Source organism: Gobio gobio, assembly GCF_949357685.1.
Source record: "Gobio gobio genome assembly, chromosome: 4".
Taxonomy (NCBI): domain Eukaryota; kingdom Metazoa; phylum Chordata; class Actinopteri; order Cypriniformes; family Gobionidae; genus Gobio; species Gobio gobio.
The window spans coordinates 1,837,516-1,860,982 of record NC_137100.1 but is presented as its reverse complement, the minus strand read 5'-3'; the positions used below and the strand labels follow the sequence as shown (position 1 = coordinate 1,860,982).

Genomic DNA, 23,467 nt, shown 5'->3' with positions numbered 1-23,467 from the left:
GAGATTCTGCACTACCGCCGTGTTTTGTGCGCCTGCGCAGTAAGTCATCATGAGTTCTAGTGGGCGGGGTTTGTTTGAGCGGCTGCGAGCAGCTTCAGAGTGTGTGTGGATGTGTGTGTGTGTGTGTGTGTGTGTGTGTGTGTGTGTGTGTGTGTGTGTGTGTGTGTGTGTGGATGTGATGGGTGTGTGAGTCTCCGATACCACACAAACCGCTCAAAATAAACCCGGGGAGACGTTAGAGCTCATTTACTGCTGCCTCTCCGCCGGGAGAGGAGGAGCGGGAGGGTTTCGGTTCCTGGACGGCCTCTGCGCGCGGGGAATCGAGCCATGGCGCGGGACTATGATTACCTCTTCAAGCTGCTCATCATCGGGGACAGCGGTAAGGAAACACCGGGGATGAGCGACGGGAAACAGGCCTCGGCTCGCATACAACGACATTTACATGGACTAGAGCGGCTATAATGTATTATAACAGCTTGTAAATGACATATGACACGATTTATAGGGAGGTTGTTGTTTGTGCTTTAACTGATGGACGTTAATGGACCTGTCAACAGTTATTCAGTCTGGGTGTGTGTTCTGAAATTAATTGTATTATCTATTTAAGTTAAATATGAGAATGCTACACTGGTTAGTATATGACTTGAAGTGTCAGTGACTGAATGGGTGTATAAGCAAACTAAATGTGGGGTTACATTTAACATGAGGACATTTAACGTTACTTTTACTTAATATTGATATGTTGGTACTATCACGTGTGTGTGTGTGTGATTGTGTATATAATGGATAATGACTTTATAAAAGCATTTATGACCACAGAGCTTATGAATGTCATGTAATTTTCTCAGTGTGAAGCTGTAATGTGTGTTTCTGTCTTTCCTCAGGTGTTGGCAAAAGCAGTTTACTGCTGAGATTCGCTGATAACACGTTTTCGGGTAGGATCAACACGTGCTTTTAACAAACATTAACTGAGACACAAGTGCAAAGTGTTTATGGAAGCTCACACAATAAACACTCGCATAGACTCATACATGTTGCTTTATTGCTTATATATAGGGCTGGGTATCGATTCAGATGTTCCGATTCGATTTCGATTCAACTCAATGAATATAGATTTAATTCAAATAGCCTACTATATTTATAAAAAAGAATAGTGAACATGATTTTACAAGTGGGCAATTAAAAAGAAATTAAGAGCTCGGAGCTGTAATATAAACTCTTTTTATTTTAGGTACACTTGGGTACATTAAAACAGAACCCATCTCTATATTACAAATGCATACAATGCAAAAAATGCTTTTCTTAAGTATTTTTGTCTTGTTTTTTGTCCAAATATCTAAAAAATCTTACATTAAGAAGCATTCACTTGACAAGCAAAAGTTGTTGTCTTGTTTTGGGGGAAAATAACTGAAAATTAAGGGAGTTTTTGCTTAAAATAAGCAAAATAATCTGCCAATGGGGTAAGCAAAATAATCTTGTTTTCTGTTTGAATTAAGATTATTTTGCTTATCCCATTGGCAGATTATTTTGCTTATTTTCCACCAAAACAAAAAAAAAACTTTTGCTTGGCTAGTAAATGCTTCTTAATGTAAGATTTTTTAGATATTTGGACTGAAAACAAGACAAAAATACTAAGAAAGAAAAGCATTTTTTGCAGTGTACAATTATGTTAAACACAATACAATTTAGTTTTTATGGATATTTTGATACTTATTCTAAAACAAAGATATTGGATGATTTTCAGTAAAGGACAAGCTTTTCTTTGATTTCGCCGACCGTCATTCAGACTCTGTCTGTTTTTATGAAGGCTTTTTCCTCCAGGGGCGTCTGAGCTTTGATTCGTGTCCCGGATGAGGCTTTATATTTCGTCACTATCTCTGTTATTTGCGAGCTTTCCTTAGATGCGATTGCCATTAGATTTTATCTTAACGACAAGTATAAATGCCACACCAGGCAGAATCAGCTGGAAACCCCCGGGGGGAAAATCTATTCTTGGCCTTGAGAATCGACCACATTTAAAAAAACGATTAATTGAAAAATCGAGCCCTACTTATATATATATATATATATAATAATGTTGTGATTTGTCTGCTGATTTGTGTGTGTGTTGTTGCAGGCAGCTACATCACCACGATCGGCGTGGACTTCAAGATTCGCACGGTGGAGATAAACGGGGAGAAAGTCAAGCTGCAGATCTGGGATACAGCCGGACAGGAGCGGTTTCGGACCATCACCTCCACGTGAGTCCGATGTTGAGAGGCGTTCTCATTGGTGGAGCAGCGAATAGAGCCTCACAATCACATCTAGTCGGACGCTTGAACATTTTGAATCCATTTGCGCGTCCAAGTTGTATAAATCGAGCGTTTAGAAGCGAAATAGACGCGCGTTCAAGTCGCTCCAGGAGAAATATGTCATAAAACACCACTGCCTCTTTTCATTGTCATTAAAAATATATATTAAAGGGTTAGTTCAGCCAAAAATGTAAATTGTGTGATTAATGACTGAGCCTCATGTGGTTGGACACCCGTCAGACCTCCGTTCATCTTCAGACACAAATGAAGATATTTTAGTGTAAATCTGATGCTCTGAAAGGCCTCCATTGGCTCAACTTTACACTCTCAAGACCCTTAAAAGACACTAAAGACTAAAGTTACAAAGTCCATCTCACTACAGCGGCTCTACAATAACTTTATGAAGACCAGAATAGTTTCTGTGCGCAAAAAAACCCTAAATAACGACTTACATAGAGATGACGATTTCAAAACACGGCCTCATGAAGCTTCGGAGCGTTATGAATCAGTGAGTCGATTCAGCGGTTTGAAGCGTTATGAATCAGTGAGTCGATTCAGTGGTTTGAAGCGTTATGAATCAGTGAGTCGATTCAGTGGTTTGAAGCGTTATGAATCAGTGAGTCGATTCAGCGGTTTGAAGCGTTATGAATCAGTGAGTCGAATCAGCAGTTTGAAGCATTATGAATCAGCGAGTCGAATCAGCGGTTTGAAGCGTTATGAATCAGCGAGTCGAATCAGCGGTTCGGAGCGTTATGAATCAGCGGTTTGAAGCGTTATGAATCAGTGAGTCGACTCAGCAGTTTGAAGCTTTATGAATCAGTGAGTCGATTCAGCGGTTCGGAGCGTTATGAATCTGAGTCGAATCAGCGGTTTGAAGCATTATGAATCAGTGAGTCGATTCAGCGGTTTGAAGCGTTATGAATCAGAGAGTCGATTCAGCGGTTTGAAGCGTTATGAATCAGTGAGTCGATTCAGCGGTTTGAAGTGTTATGAATCAGTGAGTCGATTCAGCGGTTTGAAGTGTTATGAATCAGTGAGTCGATTCAGCGGTTTGAAGTGTTATGAATCAGTGAGTCGATTCAGCGGTTTGAAGCGTTATGAATCAGTGAGTCGATTCAGCGTTATGAATCAGTGAGTCGATTCAGCGGTTTGAAGCGTCCACCTTCGCGCGAATGTCAAAATGACCGGATTGGAGAGCAGTCACTTAAACACAGTTTATGTCTTAAATGGTTTGGAGAAATGAGAGAATATGATATTATTAGATCTGCATTCGGTCTTAAAGGGGCAGCGTCTAATAAACCTGCTGACGATTGAGCCATTCATGCGAATCAAACAAAAGGCAAAGAGAAAATATGCCATACCCACATAACTCCAGTAGGAGCAAGGAAATAACAGAAGCCATTGCTTACCATCTAGCAAAAGATATGGTTCCAATATACAAGGTAGAACGTGACGGATTTCTAAAGATGATCCATACATTGGATAAACGCTACTCAATACTATCCTGCAACTATTTTGAATGTTGTATGACGTTTCAATTAGCCTATTTAGAGCCATATTCAGTGCAGTGCGTTACATTTCTATTCTTGGTAACCTAATTGAATGCTAATTGAATGCTAATTGTACAAAAGGCAAGCAGTTAAAGAGTGTTTCTTCTTTATTCATTGAAGCCTCTGTTGAATTAATGATTTTATTTTGAATGAATTTATTTATTTTTATTTCGAGCAATATATAAAGATGCATAACAAAGGCAATAAAGAAGCATTTTGATTAGTCTGTACAACTAGTTAAATTCATTCATCACAATTCCAACTGTTGCTCGGAAAGGAGTGGGTAGAAGTCAACTTATTTAAACAGGAAAACAACAAAACAAACAAACAAAGGTAGTGCTTCCTTAATTATTGACATTATCCAAACATTCCATTACAATTTGATATATATTCATATGAGAAAAACTCCAAAAAGAAATTAAGGGGAAATCCCCCCCAAAAAACACACATTCCTTAGATACACACCATATATTACCGCATGTAACAATTATGATAATACCAACAATGATCATCAGAATACCTACGAGGTAATGTGGCTTGTGGTGATGTGCAATCTTCTGTGCCAAAACTAATATTTTTGGTACTGCCAGTTTGTTTTGTCATGGTTCATGTGTACAATAAACATTACACTTCATGAGAACAAAAATTGTTGCAGAGAATCGTGATATCAATTCTAAGCTAAAAAAAATTGTGAATCATATTTTTCCCCGAACCTAGACGTCACACTCCTCACTTCCAAACGGAACAAAAGTGGGATTTTGTAGTCTACACTGTGTGATATTTTCCTCCATCTAGTGGTGAACTTGTATATGACCATCCAGTGAATATTAGTTTCTGTTCCTCTCCGATTTGGTTTTAACTCCTACGGTGGCTGATTTAGTCCAAGATTAACATGGCTTCCAGCTCGACCTCGTCCACATTGGACACGGAGCCATCGAGTGTTAAAACGCCAAAGGCGAAGCTTGAATATACGGGAATGTCCCTCTTTGGCTAATGTACTTTCAAGATGGAGGATCAACATGGCGACCCGCAGTCGAACCCTCACCCGTATGTGTTTACAATGACATATTATAAACTTACGACTAGGGATCGACCGATATTTTAGTGCCGATGCCGATTTTTTTTCATCAGCCTAAGCCGATGACGATACGAGCTGCCGATTTTCTTGAGCCGATATTTGGAGCCGATACTGCTTTTGCTCCCTCAATTTACAAAATAAAAATGACACAATGATCATGATGATAATTTAAAATTTACAATTTAAAAAAGGAACATTTATTGAACTAAAAAAAAACAATATTTAACAAATAGTAAAAACAGGTGAGGTAGAACAAGAAAAAAAAAGAGTTCAGTGGTGAAAATAAATATTTAAGCATAAATAAAATAATGACACTATTGCAGTATCAGCAAGCGAGCAGCATAATAAAGTGCACACTGACTGTACTATACTTCATTTAAAACTGTTTACAACCTAGTCATTTAATGGCTACACTCTAAAAAATGCTGGGTTAAAAATAACCCAAGTTGGGTTGAATATGGACTAACCCAGCAATTGGGTTGTTTTGACCCAGCGGTTGGGTTAAATGTTTGCTTAAAACAGCCCAATTGATGAGTTAAAACAACCCAATTGATGGGTTAGTCCATTTTCAACCCAACTTGGGTTATTTTTAACGCAGCATTTTTTAGAGTGTAGGTGCACTTAGGCGCGGCTCGGTTTGCTTTCCCGCTTCCACTCTGATTTGCGCTCAACCGTGCTTTTTTTATACTCAAACATCTCCGCGTCTTATTGAGGGGCATAATAGTCGCGCGACACAACAAATCGATAATGAAATTCGTTGCCAAATCTTTTAATTATCGAATTTTATCGATTCGTTGTTGCAGCCCTAATTTTATATGAAATAAAAAAATATTTAGTACAGTACTTTTCATTTACAGGAGATTTAAACTTCCATAACTTTTTCATACTTTCATATTTTGAATTGCCTACACAGATCTTATTGAGGGGCATAATAGTCGCGCGACACAACAAATCGATAATGAAATTCGTTGCCAAATCTTTTAATTATCGAATTTTATCGATTCGTTGTTGCAGCCCTAATTTTATATGAAATAAAAAAATATTTAGTACAGTACTTTTCATTTACAGGAGATTTAAACTTCCATAACTTTTTCATACTTTCATATTTTGAATTGCCTACACAGAGTGTCTGCTTTAAAACGAGACCAAACTTAGCTTTATATTCCAAAGCGTTCTTGAATTACAGCGCTTTAAGTTTGGATTGTGCATTCTCAAAAAGCGGTTAAAGGGTTAAATCATTATACATTGACTTAACATGCGAAATGAAGAAATAAAGTCTTGAAATTGAACAAAATTTAAGTGAGTTTATGCTTAAAACAAGACCAAGTGTCTGGCATTTAGATTTTTAGGAACACATTGGCAGAGATTTGTTCTTGTTTTAAGCATAAACTCACTTTCACAAGATCACATGATTTCTTATGTCATTTTGCTTCTCCAGATCAGCTTCTGAATAGAGCTTTAGTGCGATTATCAGATGGCAATGGCTGTGGTTTGATGAATTATTATTTTTATCGTATTGGGGGGGAAATCAGATGGAGAATCACTACAACCCGTCAAAATAAAAGTTCAGTTCAACTTGAAGAAATGATGACGAATATGTTACGGTTGTACAATGTAATGTACTTCTCAATAATAATAATACAATTTATTTACACAATTGAGGAATATATTGTTTTGTCTGTGTTTTAATTTAGTAAATCTCTGTTGTGCAGCAGTTTGCCCAAAAAAATTAAGGATAAAAGTTGTAATTTTCATTTGATTACATTTTTAAAAAATTATAGAGATATTACTTTTATGTACTCATTTGATCACAACGGTAATATTATAATACAATATTATAGTATTATAATATATTTAAATCATAAAAAGAAAAAGCATTTCATAGGACTAAAATAAAATAATTATTAATGACCAAAATAGGTTGTTAATTCATAATTGATTATTAGATTTAATTGATTAGGCATGTTTTTGATGATTGAAATTTAAATAAACAATAATAAATTAAATAATAAACAACTTTAGCCAAAAAATAAAAGGATACAATTTGTTAAATTTTCATTTGATTACATTTTTAAAAAATTATAAAAATATTACTTTTATGCATTAATTTGATCACAACTGTTTTTTTTAAATATATTTGTAGTATAATTTTATAATACAATATAATATATTATAGTATTATAATATATTTAAATCATAAAAAGAAAAAGAAATTCTGAATAAAGTGCATTTCATAGGACTCTATTATTCTTTAAAAAAATTATAAATTATTAATGACAAAAAAAGGGGTTTTTAATCCATAATTGATTATTAGATTTAATTGATTAGACGTGTTTTTGATGATTGACATTTACATAAACAAAATAATAAATTAAATAATAAACAACTTTAGCCAAAAAATAAAAGGATACATTTTGTTAAATTTTCATTTGATTACATTTAAAAAAATATATAAAAAATATTACTTTTATGCATTCATTTGATCACAACTGTCTTTGGTAATATTATAATACAATATAATATTTTATAGTATTATAATATATTTAAATCATAATTAAATAAAAAAATCTGAATAAATTGCATTTCATAGGACTATATTATTCTTTAAAAGATTGTAAATTATTAATGATAAAAATATGTTGTGAATCCATAAATTGATTATTAGATTTAACATGTTTTTTGATAATTGACATTTATATAAACAAAACAAATAATAAAGCGTTTGTTCAAACAAATTCATTTTACTGAGGGTGATAATAAGAATTTTAATACGTATTTAATAATAATATAAGTTTTAATACTTTAATACACAGTGATATTTTCTAAGACCGTTATCATACCTTGACAATATATTTATTTTTCTTGAAAAGTGAAATATTACAATAGTTTTGATTTAGTACTTCTAATAATATTTTTTAAATTCGTATTTTATAGCCATATTGATATATAATTACAACAAATGTGCAAAATTGTGATTTCTACAAAAAACCTGGAATTATTATTTTTAAAAGGGTATTTTAACTCCCAATTTTAACTGCTAAAAGCTTGTGTTAGTTGTGCCGATCCTTAAAATACCATTGAGGGAATAAGTCTTGAGTTTAGATGTGGTGAAAGTGATATATTAGAGTAAAGTCTGAGTGTCAGATATGATCTTGCAGGCAAACGCAGGTCTTTAAGTGTCTCGTTTCCTCTTTCAGTCTCTGCAAACCGCATTCTTCCTTTCCAGACTTCATACATTCAGTTTCCATGTGTTAAACCTCACACTCTCAGAGACGAGTCTTCATCTACTTCAGGACTGCAGCTTTAAATCTCACCGCATATACATTAAAACCATCCTGTAGTTTCAAAGCGTTTCTTTTGAGGAAGACAAAAGGAGATGTAAAAATATCTCTGTATTGATTGAAAAATCCCCAAATCTTTTACTCTATGCGTATTTCAGTTGATGTGTGAATAAAACGTCACTAAACAATATTTGTACCACACCCACTATCCAATTATTAGATTTTTTAAATTTAGCTTTCAAATTCTCAACACTTTAAATTGCGTATAAATGATGATATTTAATAGTTTTGTGTTCTGTTGAACCTTTAATATTATAGTGATGTACCCAGTGACAGGTTTATTGTTGGGAATTCTTCCTTTAAGCAAAAACCGACCCTGAAATATTTCCAAATGAGCTTGTGAATCAGAATAAAATTAATTTGTGAAATCCGTGTCATTAATACCCAGCCCACAATATTTCACCTTATCATATGATATCAATATTTATCATGATATTCATGTGGCATTATTTGCTAGACCTTGAGAACAAATGTAAACTTGTTTGTTCACAATTAAAAAGTAGCTTGTTTTAATTCAGGCGCCCATGAAATGCATTTTAGGTTTCCCTAAATTCTGTGTTTTCCAGGTTTTTTTTAACAATTTAATCAAGTAAACAACTAAAAAAATATAACCATTATTTTACTACAAAACATTGAATTTAAATTTTTTTTAGTCACGTAAAACAAGGGCACTATGAAATCAGTTTTATTTTTCCCCAAAATTCAGTTTAATTTGTTTTCCAAATTCCATTTTTCTGGACCCCATTAAATGGTTAAATTACATTTTAGTAATCAAAAAGCATGTCTAATAAATCTGATTGAAATCATATACAATTTAACAACAATTGATTAAAAGGTTAACAAAAATACAAATTTTAGGGTCATACGTTTTATTTTTTTAAATTCCATAATTTTTTTTCCATTTACATTTTTCTGGATTCTGTTTGAAATTACATTTTAGTAATAAAAAGCATGTCTGATAATTAATTGAAATCATGAAACTTATACAATTAAACAATAATTTATTAAAAGGTTAACAAAAATTAAATTTGACCAATGAAATGCATAATTTCTTCCCCCCTCAAATTCATTTTTTTTAATTTTTTTTATACCAAATTCTGTGTTTTCTCTTGTAGGTTTTCTGGGTTCTGTGTGAAATGTTTAGTTTTTTTTAAAAATTCTGTGTTGTGTATTTTAATTTTTATGACAATCAAATGAAAGCATAAAACCATTAACTTAATTTACCTTTTAATCACAAAAATGGTCAATCAAAGTGCTTCGCAACAGAGATTTACTGTGATTATTCATTAAAAATATTTTTTTATAATCTGGGCTCGACATTAACGCTTGTCCGGTACAAGTGGAGTTTTTGAAGGGACAAGTGAAAGAGAATTTTACTGGATTTTAACCGGACAAGTGTCCTGATAAAACGTCATTAACAAAAAATAACTGGGGAATCAACAAAATGCAAGCATGATTCTGCATTCACTAGTGTAAGTGGCGATCGATAGTGGATAATATATAATGTAGGGCTGTACGATTAATCGAAAAATAATCAAAACCGAAATTCAGAACCTCTAACTGACGTATTTTTCGTTATTGGCATTATTTAGTCTATTTAGGCTAGCTGGAGCCATTTACCTCCAGTCTTTGTGCTAAGCTAGGCTAGCTGGAGCCATTTACCTCCAGTCTTTGGGCTAAGCTAGGCTAGCTGGAGCCATTTACCTCCAGTCTTTGGGCTAAGCTAGGCTAGCTGGAGCCATTTACCTCCAGTCTTTGTGCTAAGCTAGGCTAGCTGGAGCCATTTACCTCCAGTCTTTGTGCTAAGCTAGGCTAGCTGGAGCCATTTACCTCCAGTCTTTGTGCTAAGCTAGGCTAGCAGTGAGTGTGTCAGTTATGGCACGGAGATGAGAATGGTGTGTATGGACTGATCTAACCCTGGGGGATACGGTGAATAAGATAAAGTCCCAAAAAATTGGCGTGTTCCTTTAATGCAGTTGTAATTTTTCAGTGTAAATTATTTATTTTGACCGGTAACAGCCCTATAGTGTTGTCTTCTAATTTAATTTATTGATCGAATTTAAGAATATAAAAGGAAAGCTGAAGCATATCCTATATTTAATAAGATGAGGGGGAAAATGCCCTTTATAAAAGGTAAAAATATCACCAATATGCAGATTTAAATATGTCGAAGCTGATTGAACACTGGTGAGAATATTGCTTCAGACTACATTTTATTTACAACACACACAAAACAAATCAATTTTTTTCCGGACAAGCACATTTTTTACTCAGGCAAGTGAATGACAGATTCACGTGAACAAGCTTAATGTCGAGCCCTAATAATACTGTAATATTATTATTATTATTATAATTATTATTATTATTTTTAGTGTTAGTATTATTACATTGAGACGAAGCTGAATTCTGATATATTTAAAGTTGAACCAGACTTTTATTTTGACGGTTTGCCGTGAAGAGCTTTACATTTCTGTGTGTTTATGATATTATGAGTTTGAAACGGTAACTGTAAAATGCTCATGAAGTGACTCTGGAGATTCTTGTCCTCATATAGAGGCTGAAAACACTGCGAGCTTCAGTGTGTGTGTGTGTGTGTGTGTGTGTGTGTGAAATCAAACCATTAGACATGCAGGAATCACGTATTAGCGACATACACGACTGTGATAGGCGGTGAGATTCTCCATATCAAGTAAAACGTTAACGTTATTGACGTAAATTTTATGGCAATCTGGATATGATGCTGTTTATCGCCCAGGCCAAACTCAAACTGAGCTTTTCTTTAGCTTGCAGAAGAGGCTTGTGTGTGTGTGTGTGTGTGTGTGTGTGTGTGTGTGTGTGTGTGTGTGTGTGTGTGTGTGTGTGTGTGTGTGTGTGTGTGTGTGTGTGTGTGTGTGTGTGTGTGTGTGTGTGTGTGTGTGTGTGTGTGTGTGTGTGTGTGTGTGTGTGTGTGTGTGTGTGTGTGTGTGTGTGTGTGTGTGTCACAAAGAGCGCTGTTGATGTGCTGTTGATGCGCTGGTATGTCCAGGGATACGCTCTCCTATTAGAATAAGTGAATTTCAGCTCAGACACGGCCTCTGTTACGCCTCACAAACATCAAACCAGCGAAACATGCACAATTCTCTCTCGCCAGTGTCCAATCACTGAATAAATGTTTATTATTTCCCGCAGTTTCTCCTGAAGCCGATACTGCAGTTCATGGACTGGCCACTAGAGCGGCTCCAGAAGGAGCAGAATCTCATTGAGCTCATGTTAAAATGGCCAACTTTACAGCAGAAGAACACATGTTTACAGTCTGGGACAAACTGTGCTTTTGGTCTGTACGGCTAATTTTGCCCTTCATGACGACTGTCAACAATGCAAAGCAAGAAAGGAATTTTATTCACTATTTAAAATAGCCCGTCGGGCAGGGCGGTGATACGTTTGGCGTATTCCTGTGAAGTTAAGGCAGAAAAGTTTAATAAGAGTAAAATATATTGAGAATAAGTATCAGTATCAATTAAAAACGAGAATTTGTACTGATTAGTTGGCGTCCACACAGCCTTCCTGCACTTTTACAAGTAGAGTAGAGGACTGGATATTCATTCATGACACGTCTCTGTCGCTCTATCTCTCTTTCTATCTCTCTTTCTCTCTCTCTCTGGCTGGCACAGCCGTCAGTTTTGTTGCTTGATAGAGATGAGGGCTTTGAAAAAGCATGATATTTTCAGTTTTGACATCCGTTTCTGACGCTTATTTTGGCACTTCGACTTCCACTTTTTTCCTCTGTAACTTTGCTGCGCGTCGTCTCATTTTATTACGTCAACACACAACAAGACTGGTCGCCAATGGCGATCTCAGCAAAAATATCACTCGCAAATTAATATTTTTGGTCGCAAATGCGACCGTTTTAATCGCAGTCTGGAGCCCTGCTGTTGGAAAATGAAATCTGCATCTCCATAAAGTTGGTCAGCAGCAGGAAGAAAGTGCTCTAAAACTTCCTGCTATACGGCTGCGTTGACCTCTGACCTCAGAAAACACAGTGGACCAACACCAGCGCATGACATGGCACCCCAAACCATCACTGACTGTGGAAACTTTACACTGGACCTCCAGCAGTGTGGATTGTGTGTCTCTCCTCTCTTCCTCCAGACTCTGGGACCCTGATTTCATCAGAGAACATAACTTTGGACCACTTTTTTCCTTTCTGTCTTTAGCCCAGGCGAGACGCTTCTGACGCTGTCTGTTGCTCAAGAGTGCGACAGCTGAAACCCATGTCTTGCATACGTCTGTGTGTAGTGGTTCTTGAAGCACTGACTCCAGCTCCAGTCCACTCTTGTGAATCTCCTCCACATTTTTGAATGGGTTTTGTTTCACAATCCTCTCCAGGGTGCGGTTATCCCTATTGCTTGTACACTTTTTTTCTAACACATATTTTCATTCCCTTCGCCTCTCTATTAATGTGCTTGGACACAGAGCTCTGTGCCTCTTTTGCAATGACATTTTGTGTCTTGCCCTCCTTGTGCAAGGGGTCAAAGGTCGTCTTTTGGACAGCTGTCAGGTCAGCTTCTTTCCCATGATTGTGTGGCCTACAGAACTAGACTGAGAGACCATTTAAAGGCCTTTGCAGGTGTTGTGAGTTCATCAGCTGATTAGAGTGTCTTCAATATTCAACCTTTTCACAATATTCTCATTTTCTGAGATACTGAATTTGGGATTTTCCTTAGTTGTCAGTTATAATCATCAAAATCAAAAGAAATAAACATTTGGAATATATCAGTCTGTGTGTAATGAATGAATATAATATACAAGTTTCACTTTTTGAATGGAATTAGTGAAATAAATCAACTTTTTGATGATATTCTAATTGTATGACCAGCACCTGTAAAGTTCTGCATAATTAAGGGCGTGGCCACTTTGAGTGACAGGTGGATTGCCGTTTGTCTGTTAGTCATGACCTCAGCTCCGCCCACATCCCGCCTCTTTGCCCATTTTCTGTTATCCGGGAGTGACACGCTGACAAGATGGCGACGCCAGCTTTACCCGACTTAACGCTTCAGAACTATTCTTCAGATCCTATGAGTGATGTCACGGACACTACGCCCATATTTGTTTTCAGTCTATGACTTTGACATGAGAGCAACTGATGCCTCGTTAAAAGTGACCACTTCCTGTCAGTGATGTCAGTCATAGGAAGTGAAAGAGTCATTAGGAATCATTTCACATTTCACAAACTGGAGTCTGAGAGCATGATCACATGATCTAAACTCAATCAACACTGAGTTTGGCGACTGTAACCTTGTATAAATGTAGTTTTTATGTGTTGTTTGTTCTCAGAGAAGCTGTTACTCAGAGTTCAGTGTGTGTGAGGCTGATCTCAGGTTGTGTGTGTGTGTGTGTCATGTGATCTCTCCAGGTACTACAGAGGCACACACGGTGTTATAGTGGTCTATGATGTCACCAGCGCAGAGTCGTTCGTCAACGTCAAACGCTGGCTTCACGAAATCAATCAAAACTGTGACGACGTTTGTCGAATATTAGGTAAATAAATCATTGCTTTTTCAAATTAATTCCAGAAAAAAAGTGTCCAGGTCCTGTTACATGGTTGAGAAATAGATAGAAATATTGTTTTAAAGTATTAATGTTCCAATATGTGCTGTTATGCATACATAATTATAATGCTATTTATTTAATAGAATATATCAATTTGTTGTTGATGTTTTGTATAGTTGATGATAGTTTTATGTATTCATTTAAAGGGCACAGTAAACATTATACAAATTCTCATTACTGTAATGCAGCTGTTTTTTATTTATATTATTATTTCATATAGTTCTTATATGTATATATAAATACATATATATATTTTCATCTTTCCCCAGAAGAAACTGTGTTTGTGCTAATTACTATTGTCTTATCAATAATAGTCCAAATAATAGACATCATTTTCATTATCGTTAATCTTTTTCTTTAATATTTAATATTTTGACATTTCTTGATGTATTTGGTCAGATTCAGCCTTCTCTTGATGATCGATGTGTAGTTGCTTTGCTCTTATTTAAAGGTGCAGTAACTGATTTCTGAAAAACACTGATATTTGAAATCAACCCAAACAGACACGCCCCTCCTTTCATTGCTCCGCCCCCAAATGCAAGAGTGGATGTCTCTGTAGCGTAGCTGAAGCGAAGAAAAATAATGCTTCACAAAGATGACAAACGAACGACCACGAAGAACAAAAAATTTAGATATAGTACACAAGATATATACAAGCAAATGCAACCTCAACGTCTTGTTTTCAGGTCTTTTATGATTGGACACGCCCCTTACTGCTGATTGGCTCACTCTCTCCTCCCCCATTATGATTGGACACACCCCTTACTGCTGATTGGCTCACTCTCTCCTCCCCCATCATGAGTGGACACGCCCCCTACTGCTGATTGGCTCACTCTCTCCTCCCCCATTATGAGTGGACACGCCCCTTACTGATGATTGGTCACTCTCCTCCCCCATTATGAGTGTACACGCCCCCTACTTCTGATTGGCTCACTCTCTCCTCCCCCATTATGATTGGACACGCCCCTTACTGCTGATTGGCTCACTCTCTCCTCCCCCATTATGATTGGACACACCCCTTACTGCTGATTGGCTCACTCTCTCCTCCCCCATCATGAGTGGACACGCCCCCTACTGCTGATTGGCTCACTCTCTCCTCCCCCATTATGAGTGGACACGCCCCTTACTGATGATTGGTCACTCTCCTCCCCCATTATGAGTGTACACGCCCCCTACTTCTGATTGGCTCACTCTCTCCTCCCCCATTATGATTGGACACGCCCCTTACTGCTGATTGGCTCACTCTCTCCTCCCCCATTATGAGTGGACACACCCCTTACTGCTGATTGGCTCACTCTCTCCTCCCCCATCATGAGTGGACACACCCCCTACTGCTCATTAACTCACTCTCTCTCCTCCCCCATTATGAGTGGACACACCCCTTACTGCTGATTGGCTCACTCTCTCCTCCCCCATCATGAGTGGACACGCCCCCTACAGCTCATTAACTTACTCTCTCTCCTCCCCCATCATGAGTGGACACGCCCCCTACTGCTCATTAACTCACTCTCTCTCCTCCCCCATCATGAGTGGACACGCCCCCTACAGCTCATTAACTCACTCTCTCTCCTCCCCCATCATGAGTGGACACGCCCCCTACAGCTCATTAACTCACTCTCTCTCCTCCCCCATCATGAGTGGACACGCCCCCTACAGCTCATTAACTCACTCTCTCTCCTCCGCCATCATGAGTGGACACACCCCTTACTGCTGATTGGCTCACTCTCTCCTCCCCCATCATGAGTGGACACGCCCCCTACAGCTCATTAACTTACTCTCTCTCCTCCCCCATCATGAGTGGACACGCCCCCTACTGCTCATTAACTCACTCTCTCTCCTCCCCCATCATGAGTGGACACGCCCCCTACAGCTCATTAACTCACTCTCTCTCCTCCCCCATCATGAGTGGACACGCCCCCTACAGCTCATTAACTCACTCTCTCTCCTCCGCCATCATGAGTGGACACACCCCTTACTGCTGATTGGCTCACTCTCTCCTCCCCCATCATGAGTGGACACGCCCCCTACAGCTCATTAACTTACTCTCTCTCCTCCCCCATCATGAGTGGACACGCCCCCTACTGCTCATTAACTCACTCTCTCTCCTCCCCCATCATGAGTGGACACGCCCCCTACAGCTCATTAACTCACTCTCTCTCCTCCCCCATCATGAGTGGACACGCCCCCTACAGCTCATTAACTCACTCTCTCTCCTCCTCCATCATGAGTGGACACGCCCCCTACAGCTCATTAACTCACTCTCTCTCCTCCGCCATCATGAGTGGACACGCCCCTTACTGCTGATTAACTCACTCTCTCCTCCCCCATCATGAGTGGACACGCCCCCTACAGCTCATTAAAGGCTTGTTCGACTTCACCCAGCGATGAGCAGACCGATCGGCGGCTGACTTGAAGCAGTGCATGCCGGTTAGAAATTTTGTCCGACTTGAGGCAGCGCCGACGCCACGTGACAGTGACGTATGTCAACAAAGTGCCGCGAGAGCGATTCGAGAGCAGCCGGCGATTACAGCCGGTGCAGTTTCTCCAGAGCGACTGCATGAGGCTGCACGGGCTCTGATGACGACACAGCCGTTCCACGATTGGCCAGATTCACCGCATGACAGCGATCACGTGTTTTCGTGTTTATTCTAAAACCTTCAGCTCCACTAATGCGCACAAATCTGTTTTTTATAACAGTAAAACCTCATTTCATGTAGTCGCGCTGTTATATTGTCATGTTTATCAAAATATAACTAATTAAAAACATAGACCCCACTTCATTGATAGTGTAGGCTTATATGTTGAACTTTATTCTTGTACAAACACACGCTGTATTAAGCAGTGCATAAAGTATTACATGACAATAATGTCTCTGAAACATCTGTGTATTGCCAAATATTGCATTTATTTCACTTCAGCTGATAAAGTGTGCAGACACAGCGCGAGCGTCACCGCGGGAAGCAGAAAGTGTCCGACTTCACGTCTGTGTTTGCAGCTCCTCCGCCTGCACGCGGCTACTCTCGCCGATCAGTTGCATCCAGCCGCAGCCGATGTCGAACACACCTAGTAACTCACTCTCTCTCCTCCCCCATCATGAGTAGACACGCCCCCTACAGCTCATTAACTCACTCTCTCCTCCCCATCATGAGTGGACACGCCCCCTACAGCTCATTAACTCACTCTCTCTCCTCCCCCATCATGAGTGGACACGCCCCCTACAGCTCATTAACTCACTCTCTCTCCTCCCCCATCATGAGTGGACACGCCCCCTACAGCTCATTAACTCACTCTCTCTCCTCCCCCATCATGAGTGGACACGCCCCCTACTGCTCATTAACTCACACTCTCTCCTCCCCCATCATGAGTGGACACGCCCCCTACTGCTCATTAACTCACACTCTCTCCTCCCCCATCATGAGTGGACACGCCCCCTACTGCTCATTAACTCACACTCTCTCCTCCCCCATCATGAGTGGACACGCCCCCTACTGCTCATTAACTCACTCTCTCTCCTCCCCCATCATGAGTGGACACGCCCCCTACTGCTAATTAACTCACTCTCTCTCCTCCGCCATCATGAGTGGACACGCCCCCTACAGCTCATTAACTCACTCTCTCTCCTCCCCATCATGAGTGGACACGCCCCCTACAGCTCATTAACTCACTCTCTCTCCTCCCCATCATGAGTGGACACGCCCCCTACAGCTCATTAACTTACTCTCTCTCCTCCCCCATCATGAGTGGACACGCCCCCTACTGCTCATTAACTCACTCTCTCTCCTCCCCCATCATGAGTGGACACGCCCCCTACAGCTCATTAACTCACTCTCTCTCCTCCCCCATCATGAGTGGACACGCCCCCTACAGCTCATTAACTCACTCTCTCTCCTCCCCATCATGAGTGGACACGCCCCCTACTGCTCATTAACTCACTCTCTCTCCTCCCCCATCATGAGTGGACACGCCCCCTACTGCTCATTAACTCACTCTCTCTCCTCCGCCATCATGAGTGGACACGCCCCCTACTGCTAATTAACTCACTCTCTCTCCTCCGCCATCATGAGTGGACACGCCCCCTACAGCTCATTAACTCACTCTCTCTCCTCCCCCATCATGAGTGGACACGCCCCCTACTGCTCATTAACTCACTCTCTCTCCTCCCCCATCATGAGTGGACACGCCCCCTACTGCTCATTAACTCACTCTCTCCTCCCCCATCATGAGTGGACACGCCCCCTACTGCTCATTAACTCACTCTCTCTCCTCCCCCATCATGAGTAGACACGCCCCCTACAGCTCATTAACTCACTCTCTCCTCCCCATCATGAGTGGACACGCCCCCTACAGCTCATTAACTCACTCTCTCCTCCCCCATCATGAGTGGACACGCCCCCTACAGCTCATTAACTCACTCTCTCCTCCCCATCATGAGTGGACACGCCCCCTACAGCTCATTAACTCACTCTCTCCTCCCCCATCATGAGTGGACACGCCCCCTACAGCTCATTAACTCACTCTCTCTCCTCCCCCATCATGAGTGGACACGCCCCCTACAGCTCATTAACTCACTCTCTCCTCCCCCATCATGAGTGGACACGCCCCCTACAGCTCATTAACTCACTCTCTCTCCTCCCCCATCATGAGTGGACACGCCCCCTACAGCTCATTAACTCACTCTCTCCTCCTCCTCCATCATGAGTGGACACGCCCCCTACAGCTCATTAACTCACTCTCTCTCCTCCCCCATCATGAGTGGACACGCCCCCTACAGCTCATTAACTCACTCTCTCTCCTCCCCCATCATGAGTGGACACGCCCCCTACAGCTCATTAACTCACTCTCTCTCCTCCCCCATCATGAGTGGACACACCCCCTACAGCTCATTAACTCACTCTCCTCCCCCATCATGAGTGGACACGCCCCCTACAGCTCATTAACTCACTCTCTCCTCCATCATGAGTGGACACGCCCCACTACAGCTCATTAACTCACTCTCTCTCCTCCCCCATCATGAGTGGACACGCCCCCTACAGCTCATTAACTCACTCTCTCTCCTCCCCCATCATGAGTGGACACGCCCCCTACAGCTCATTAACTCACACTCTCTCCTCCATCATGAGTGGACACGCCCCCTACAGCTCATTAACTCACTCTCTCTCCTCCCCCATCATGAGTGGACACGCCCCCTACAGCTCATTAACTCACTCTCTCCTCCCCCATCATGAGTGGACACGCCCCCTACAGCTCATTAACTCACTCTCTCTCCTCCCCCTATCATGAGTGGACACGCCCCCTACAGCTCATTAACTCACTCTCTCTCCTCCCCCATCATGAGTGGACACGCCCCCTACAGCTCATTAACTCACTCTCTTTCCTCCCCCATCATGAGTGGACACGCCCCCTACAGCTCATTAACTCACTCTCTCTCCTCCCCCATCATGAGTGGACACGCCCCCTACAGCTCATTAACTCACTCTCTCCTCCCCCATCATGAGTGGACACGCCCCCTACAGCTCATTAACTCACTCTCTCTCCTCCCCCATCATGAGTGGACACGCCCCCTACAGCTCATTAACTCACTCTCTCTCCTCCCCCATCATGAGTGGACACGCCCCCTACAGCTCATTAACTCACTCTCTCTCCTCCCCCATCATGAGTGGACACGCCCCCTACAGCTCATAACTCACTCTCTCTCCTCCTCCATCATGAGTGGACACGCCCCCTACAGCTCATTAACTCACTCTCTCCTCCTCCTCCATCATGAGTGGACACGCCCCCTACAGCTCATTAACTCACTCTCTCCTCCTCCTCCATCATGAGTGGACACGCCCCCTACAGCTGATTGACTCACTCTCCGATCCACAGAAATCTTACTGCACCTTTAAGCTGGAACTGTTGTTGTGGATTCTGGTAATATCTAATGTTGATCTGTTCTGAGATCAGTGGGTAATAAGAATGACGACCCCGCCTCTAAAGTGGTGGAGACCAATGACGCGCAGAAGTTTGCGGAGCAGATGGGCATCCGACTGTTTGAGACCAGCGCCAAGGAGAACGTCAACGTGGAGGATGTACGTTTGCAGCATGTGAATGTTATCAAGTTACAAAAATGTCATTAAAGGGTTAGTTCAGCCAAAACTGTAAATTGTGTGATTAATGACTGAGCCTCATGTGGTTGGACACCCGTCAGACCTCCGTTCATCTTCAGACACAAATGAAGATATTTTAGTGTAAATCTGATGCTCTGAAAGGCCTCCATTGGCTCAACTTTACACTCTCAAGACCCTTAAAAGACACTAAAGACTAAAGTTACAAAGTCCATCTCACTACAGCGGCTCTACAATAACTTTATGAAGACGAGAATAGTTTCTGTGCGCAAAAAAACCCTAAATAACGACTTATATAGAAATGACGATTTCAAAACACGGCATCAGCTTTACACTAAAATATCTTCATTTGTGTCTGAAGATGAACGGAGGTCTGACGGGTGTCCAACCACATGAGGCTCAGTCATTAATCACACAATTTACAGTTTTGGCTGAACTAACCCTATAATGACATGATGTCATATGCTTTAAATGCTGGATTCTGATTGGCCGTTCATTCTGAATGTGGTTCCAGCTATATTGTCTGGTCAGGTCCTTTATTCCATACAATGTTTAGGAAACCTCTAAAGCATTGTTTTGTGTTTTGAACCGTGTGTGTGTGTGTGTGTGTGTGTGTGTGTGTCAGATGTTCAACTGCATCACAGAGCTGGTCCTGAAGTCCAGGAAGGAGTCAGTGGCCAAACAGCAGCAGCAGCAGAGCGAAGTGATCAAACTGAGTAAGAGCAGCAAACGCAAGAAGAAATGCTGCTAATGGACACACACACACACACACACACACACACACACACACAGAACGCCACTCCCACCCCCCCCGTCAGAGACTAGAGCGAGAGATATATCTAGAGATTACTAACGTGGAGCCGCTCGGACTCAGTGTTTTAGCAGGATCTGCCATTTTAAAATGGCGTCATGGTTTCACACGGCTGTGGAATCAGACCAATCAGGCCAAGCCGTGAGAGTTGATGTGGCCAATCAGCGGAGAGCACCGCGGTCTGGCCACCGTATGGACCAATCATGTGCTGATCTGCCAAGAGACACTCGTTTTGCCTTTTGCTTTCTCTTTTTGTCTTTCATTTTTGTAAAATTGTATTTTTTTACTAACAAATGACACAATCGGACACACACCGTAGCTTTTAGTGAATCTCGTGGGTGTGTGTGTGTGTGTGTCCGCCACGGAGTAAACACAACGTCAAGCTTAAAGACTCACAACTCTGACTCCTCTGGGTCTCAGAATGGCAAAACATCCCATAAAGTTACCAGTTCATGTCACAATTATGAGGAAAAATAGAATTATGAGTCTATATAAATGTCAGAATTATGAGATATAAACTCTATGGGGTAAATTATTTTTTCTGAATTGTTTATATCTCACAATTCTAAAAAAAGGTCAGAATTATGAGTTTATTTAAATGCCAGAATAATCTCTAATAAAGTCACAATTGTGAGATATAAACTAAAAAGTATATAATTTTCTCTCAGTTTATATCTCAACTCTTAAGAAAAAGAGAGTCAGAATTGCGAAATTAAACTAAAAAATATCAACAATTGAGTTTTTTTTCTCACAATTCTAAGATCTATAATAAATCAGTTTTTCTCAATTGTTTATTTCTCACAACTCTAAAGAAAAAGTCAAAATTGCATATTTATATAAAAAGAGTTCAGAATTATCTATTAAATAAAGTCAGAACTGTGAGAAATAAACTAGTTATATGTTTTTCTCAGTTGTTTATTTCTCACAACTCTAAGAAAAGTCAGAATTGTCTATAAATAAATTCAGAATTCTCCATAAATAAAATCAGAATTGTGAGATCAAAACATAAACAATTGAGAAGAAATGATTTATTGTTTAATCTCAGACAACTTCTAAAGAAAAAGTCAAAATTGCACATTTATATAAAAAAGGTCAGAATTATATATGAAAAAGTCAGAATTGTGAGAAATATACTGAAAAATATAAACAATTGAGAAAAAAAATATTTATCTCGCAACTTTAAGAAAAAAAAGAGTCAGAATTGCACATTTAAATAAATGGCATAATTATCTATAAAAAAGTCACAATTGCAAGATATAAACTAAAAAATATAAACAATTGTGAAAAAAACATTTATTTCACAATTCTAAGAAAAAAAATCGGAATTGTTTGACATAAACTAAACAATAAATCAGTTCTTGTTATTTTTTATATCTCACAACTCTAAAGAAAAAGTCAAAATTGCACATTTCTATATAAAAAAAGGTCAGAATTATGAGTTTATATAATTAAAAAAATTCAGAATTACCCATAAATATAATTAGAATTGCGGTTGCAAGAAAAAAGTCAGAATTGCGAGTTTATATAAATGCCAGAATAATCTCTAATAAAGTCACAATTGTGAGATAAAAAAAGAAACAATAAATCAGTTTTTCTCAATTGTTTCTCAAAGAAAAAGTCACAATTGCACATTTATATAAAAAAGGTCGGAATTATATCTAAAAGTCACAAATATGAGATATAAACTCTAAAGTGTAAATCATTTTCCTCAGTTTATATAAACGCACAATTCTAAAAAAAAAAAAAGAAAATTGCGAGTTTATATAAAAAAGGTCAGAATTATCTATGAAATAAAGTCAGAATTGTGAGAAATAAACTAAAGTTATGTTTTTTTCTCAGTTGTTTATATCTCACAACTATAAGAAAAGTCAGAATTATCCATAAATATAATCAGAATTGTGGTTGCAAGAAAAAAGTCAGAATTGTGAATTGCAAATTTAAATAAATGCCAGAATTATTAAAAAAGTCAGAATTATGAGTTTATATAAATGCCAGAATTATCTCTAATAAAGTCACAATTGTGAGATAAAAAAGAAACAATAAATCATTTTTTCTCAATTGTTTCTCAAAGAAAAAGTCACAATTGCACATTTATATAAAAAAGGTCGGAATTATATCTAAAAGTCACAAATATGAGATATAAACTCTAAAGTATAAATCATTTTCCTCAGTTTATATAAACTCACAATTCTAAAATAAAGTCAAAATTGCGAGTTTATATAATTAAACAAGTTCAGAATTATCTCTAAAAAGTCAAAATTGCACATTTGTATAAAAAATGTCAGAATTATCTATGAAATGAAGTCTGAATTGTGAGAAATAAACTAAAGTTCAGTTTTTTCTCAGTTGTTGATAAAGTCAGAATTATCCATAAATATAATGAGAATTGTGCGATTCCGTTGTGTGTGGTGTGAACCAGCTTCCTCAGAGACTGAACGTGAGCTGGGAGGAAATGACACGCTAATGAACGCCATGGACAGGAAACACTCTCTCCACAGGTCACAGAAGAGCAGCGGGAACATTCTGCCAAACCTCTCCTCTTCACAGGTGTGGATATCATGCCTCTCAGAGCTGTGTCATGTGACTGTCATGTGAGTGGATCACAGTGACACAAATATTACTCATATCCATGTCCCAACACCATAATAAAGGTTTTAATAGAGCTCACGCTGGAGTGTTTTCTGCAGCTTCACCACACGGTGG

The 23,467-nt window shown here is 39.4% G+C and overlaps 1 protein-coding gene across 1 annotated transcript; it reads left to right on the top strand.

Moving 5' to 3' along the window:
- The first annotated feature begins 62 nt into the window (after positions 1-62).
- rab35a (RAB35, member RAS oncogene family a) lies at positions 63-23,430 on the top strand. The gene is made up of 6 exons (XM_079815772.1): positions 63-379; positions 885-935; positions 2,117-2,240; positions 13,653-13,777; positions 19,793-19,917; positions 20,579-23,430. The coding sequence occupies exons 1-6, from the start codon at positions 328-330 to the stop codon at positions 20,702-20,704; spliced, it is 603 nt and encodes a 200-aa protein (XP_079671898.1). The 5' UTR covers positions 63-327; the 3' UTR covers positions 20,705-23,430.
- Positions 23,431-23,467: the final 37 nt, after the last annotated feature.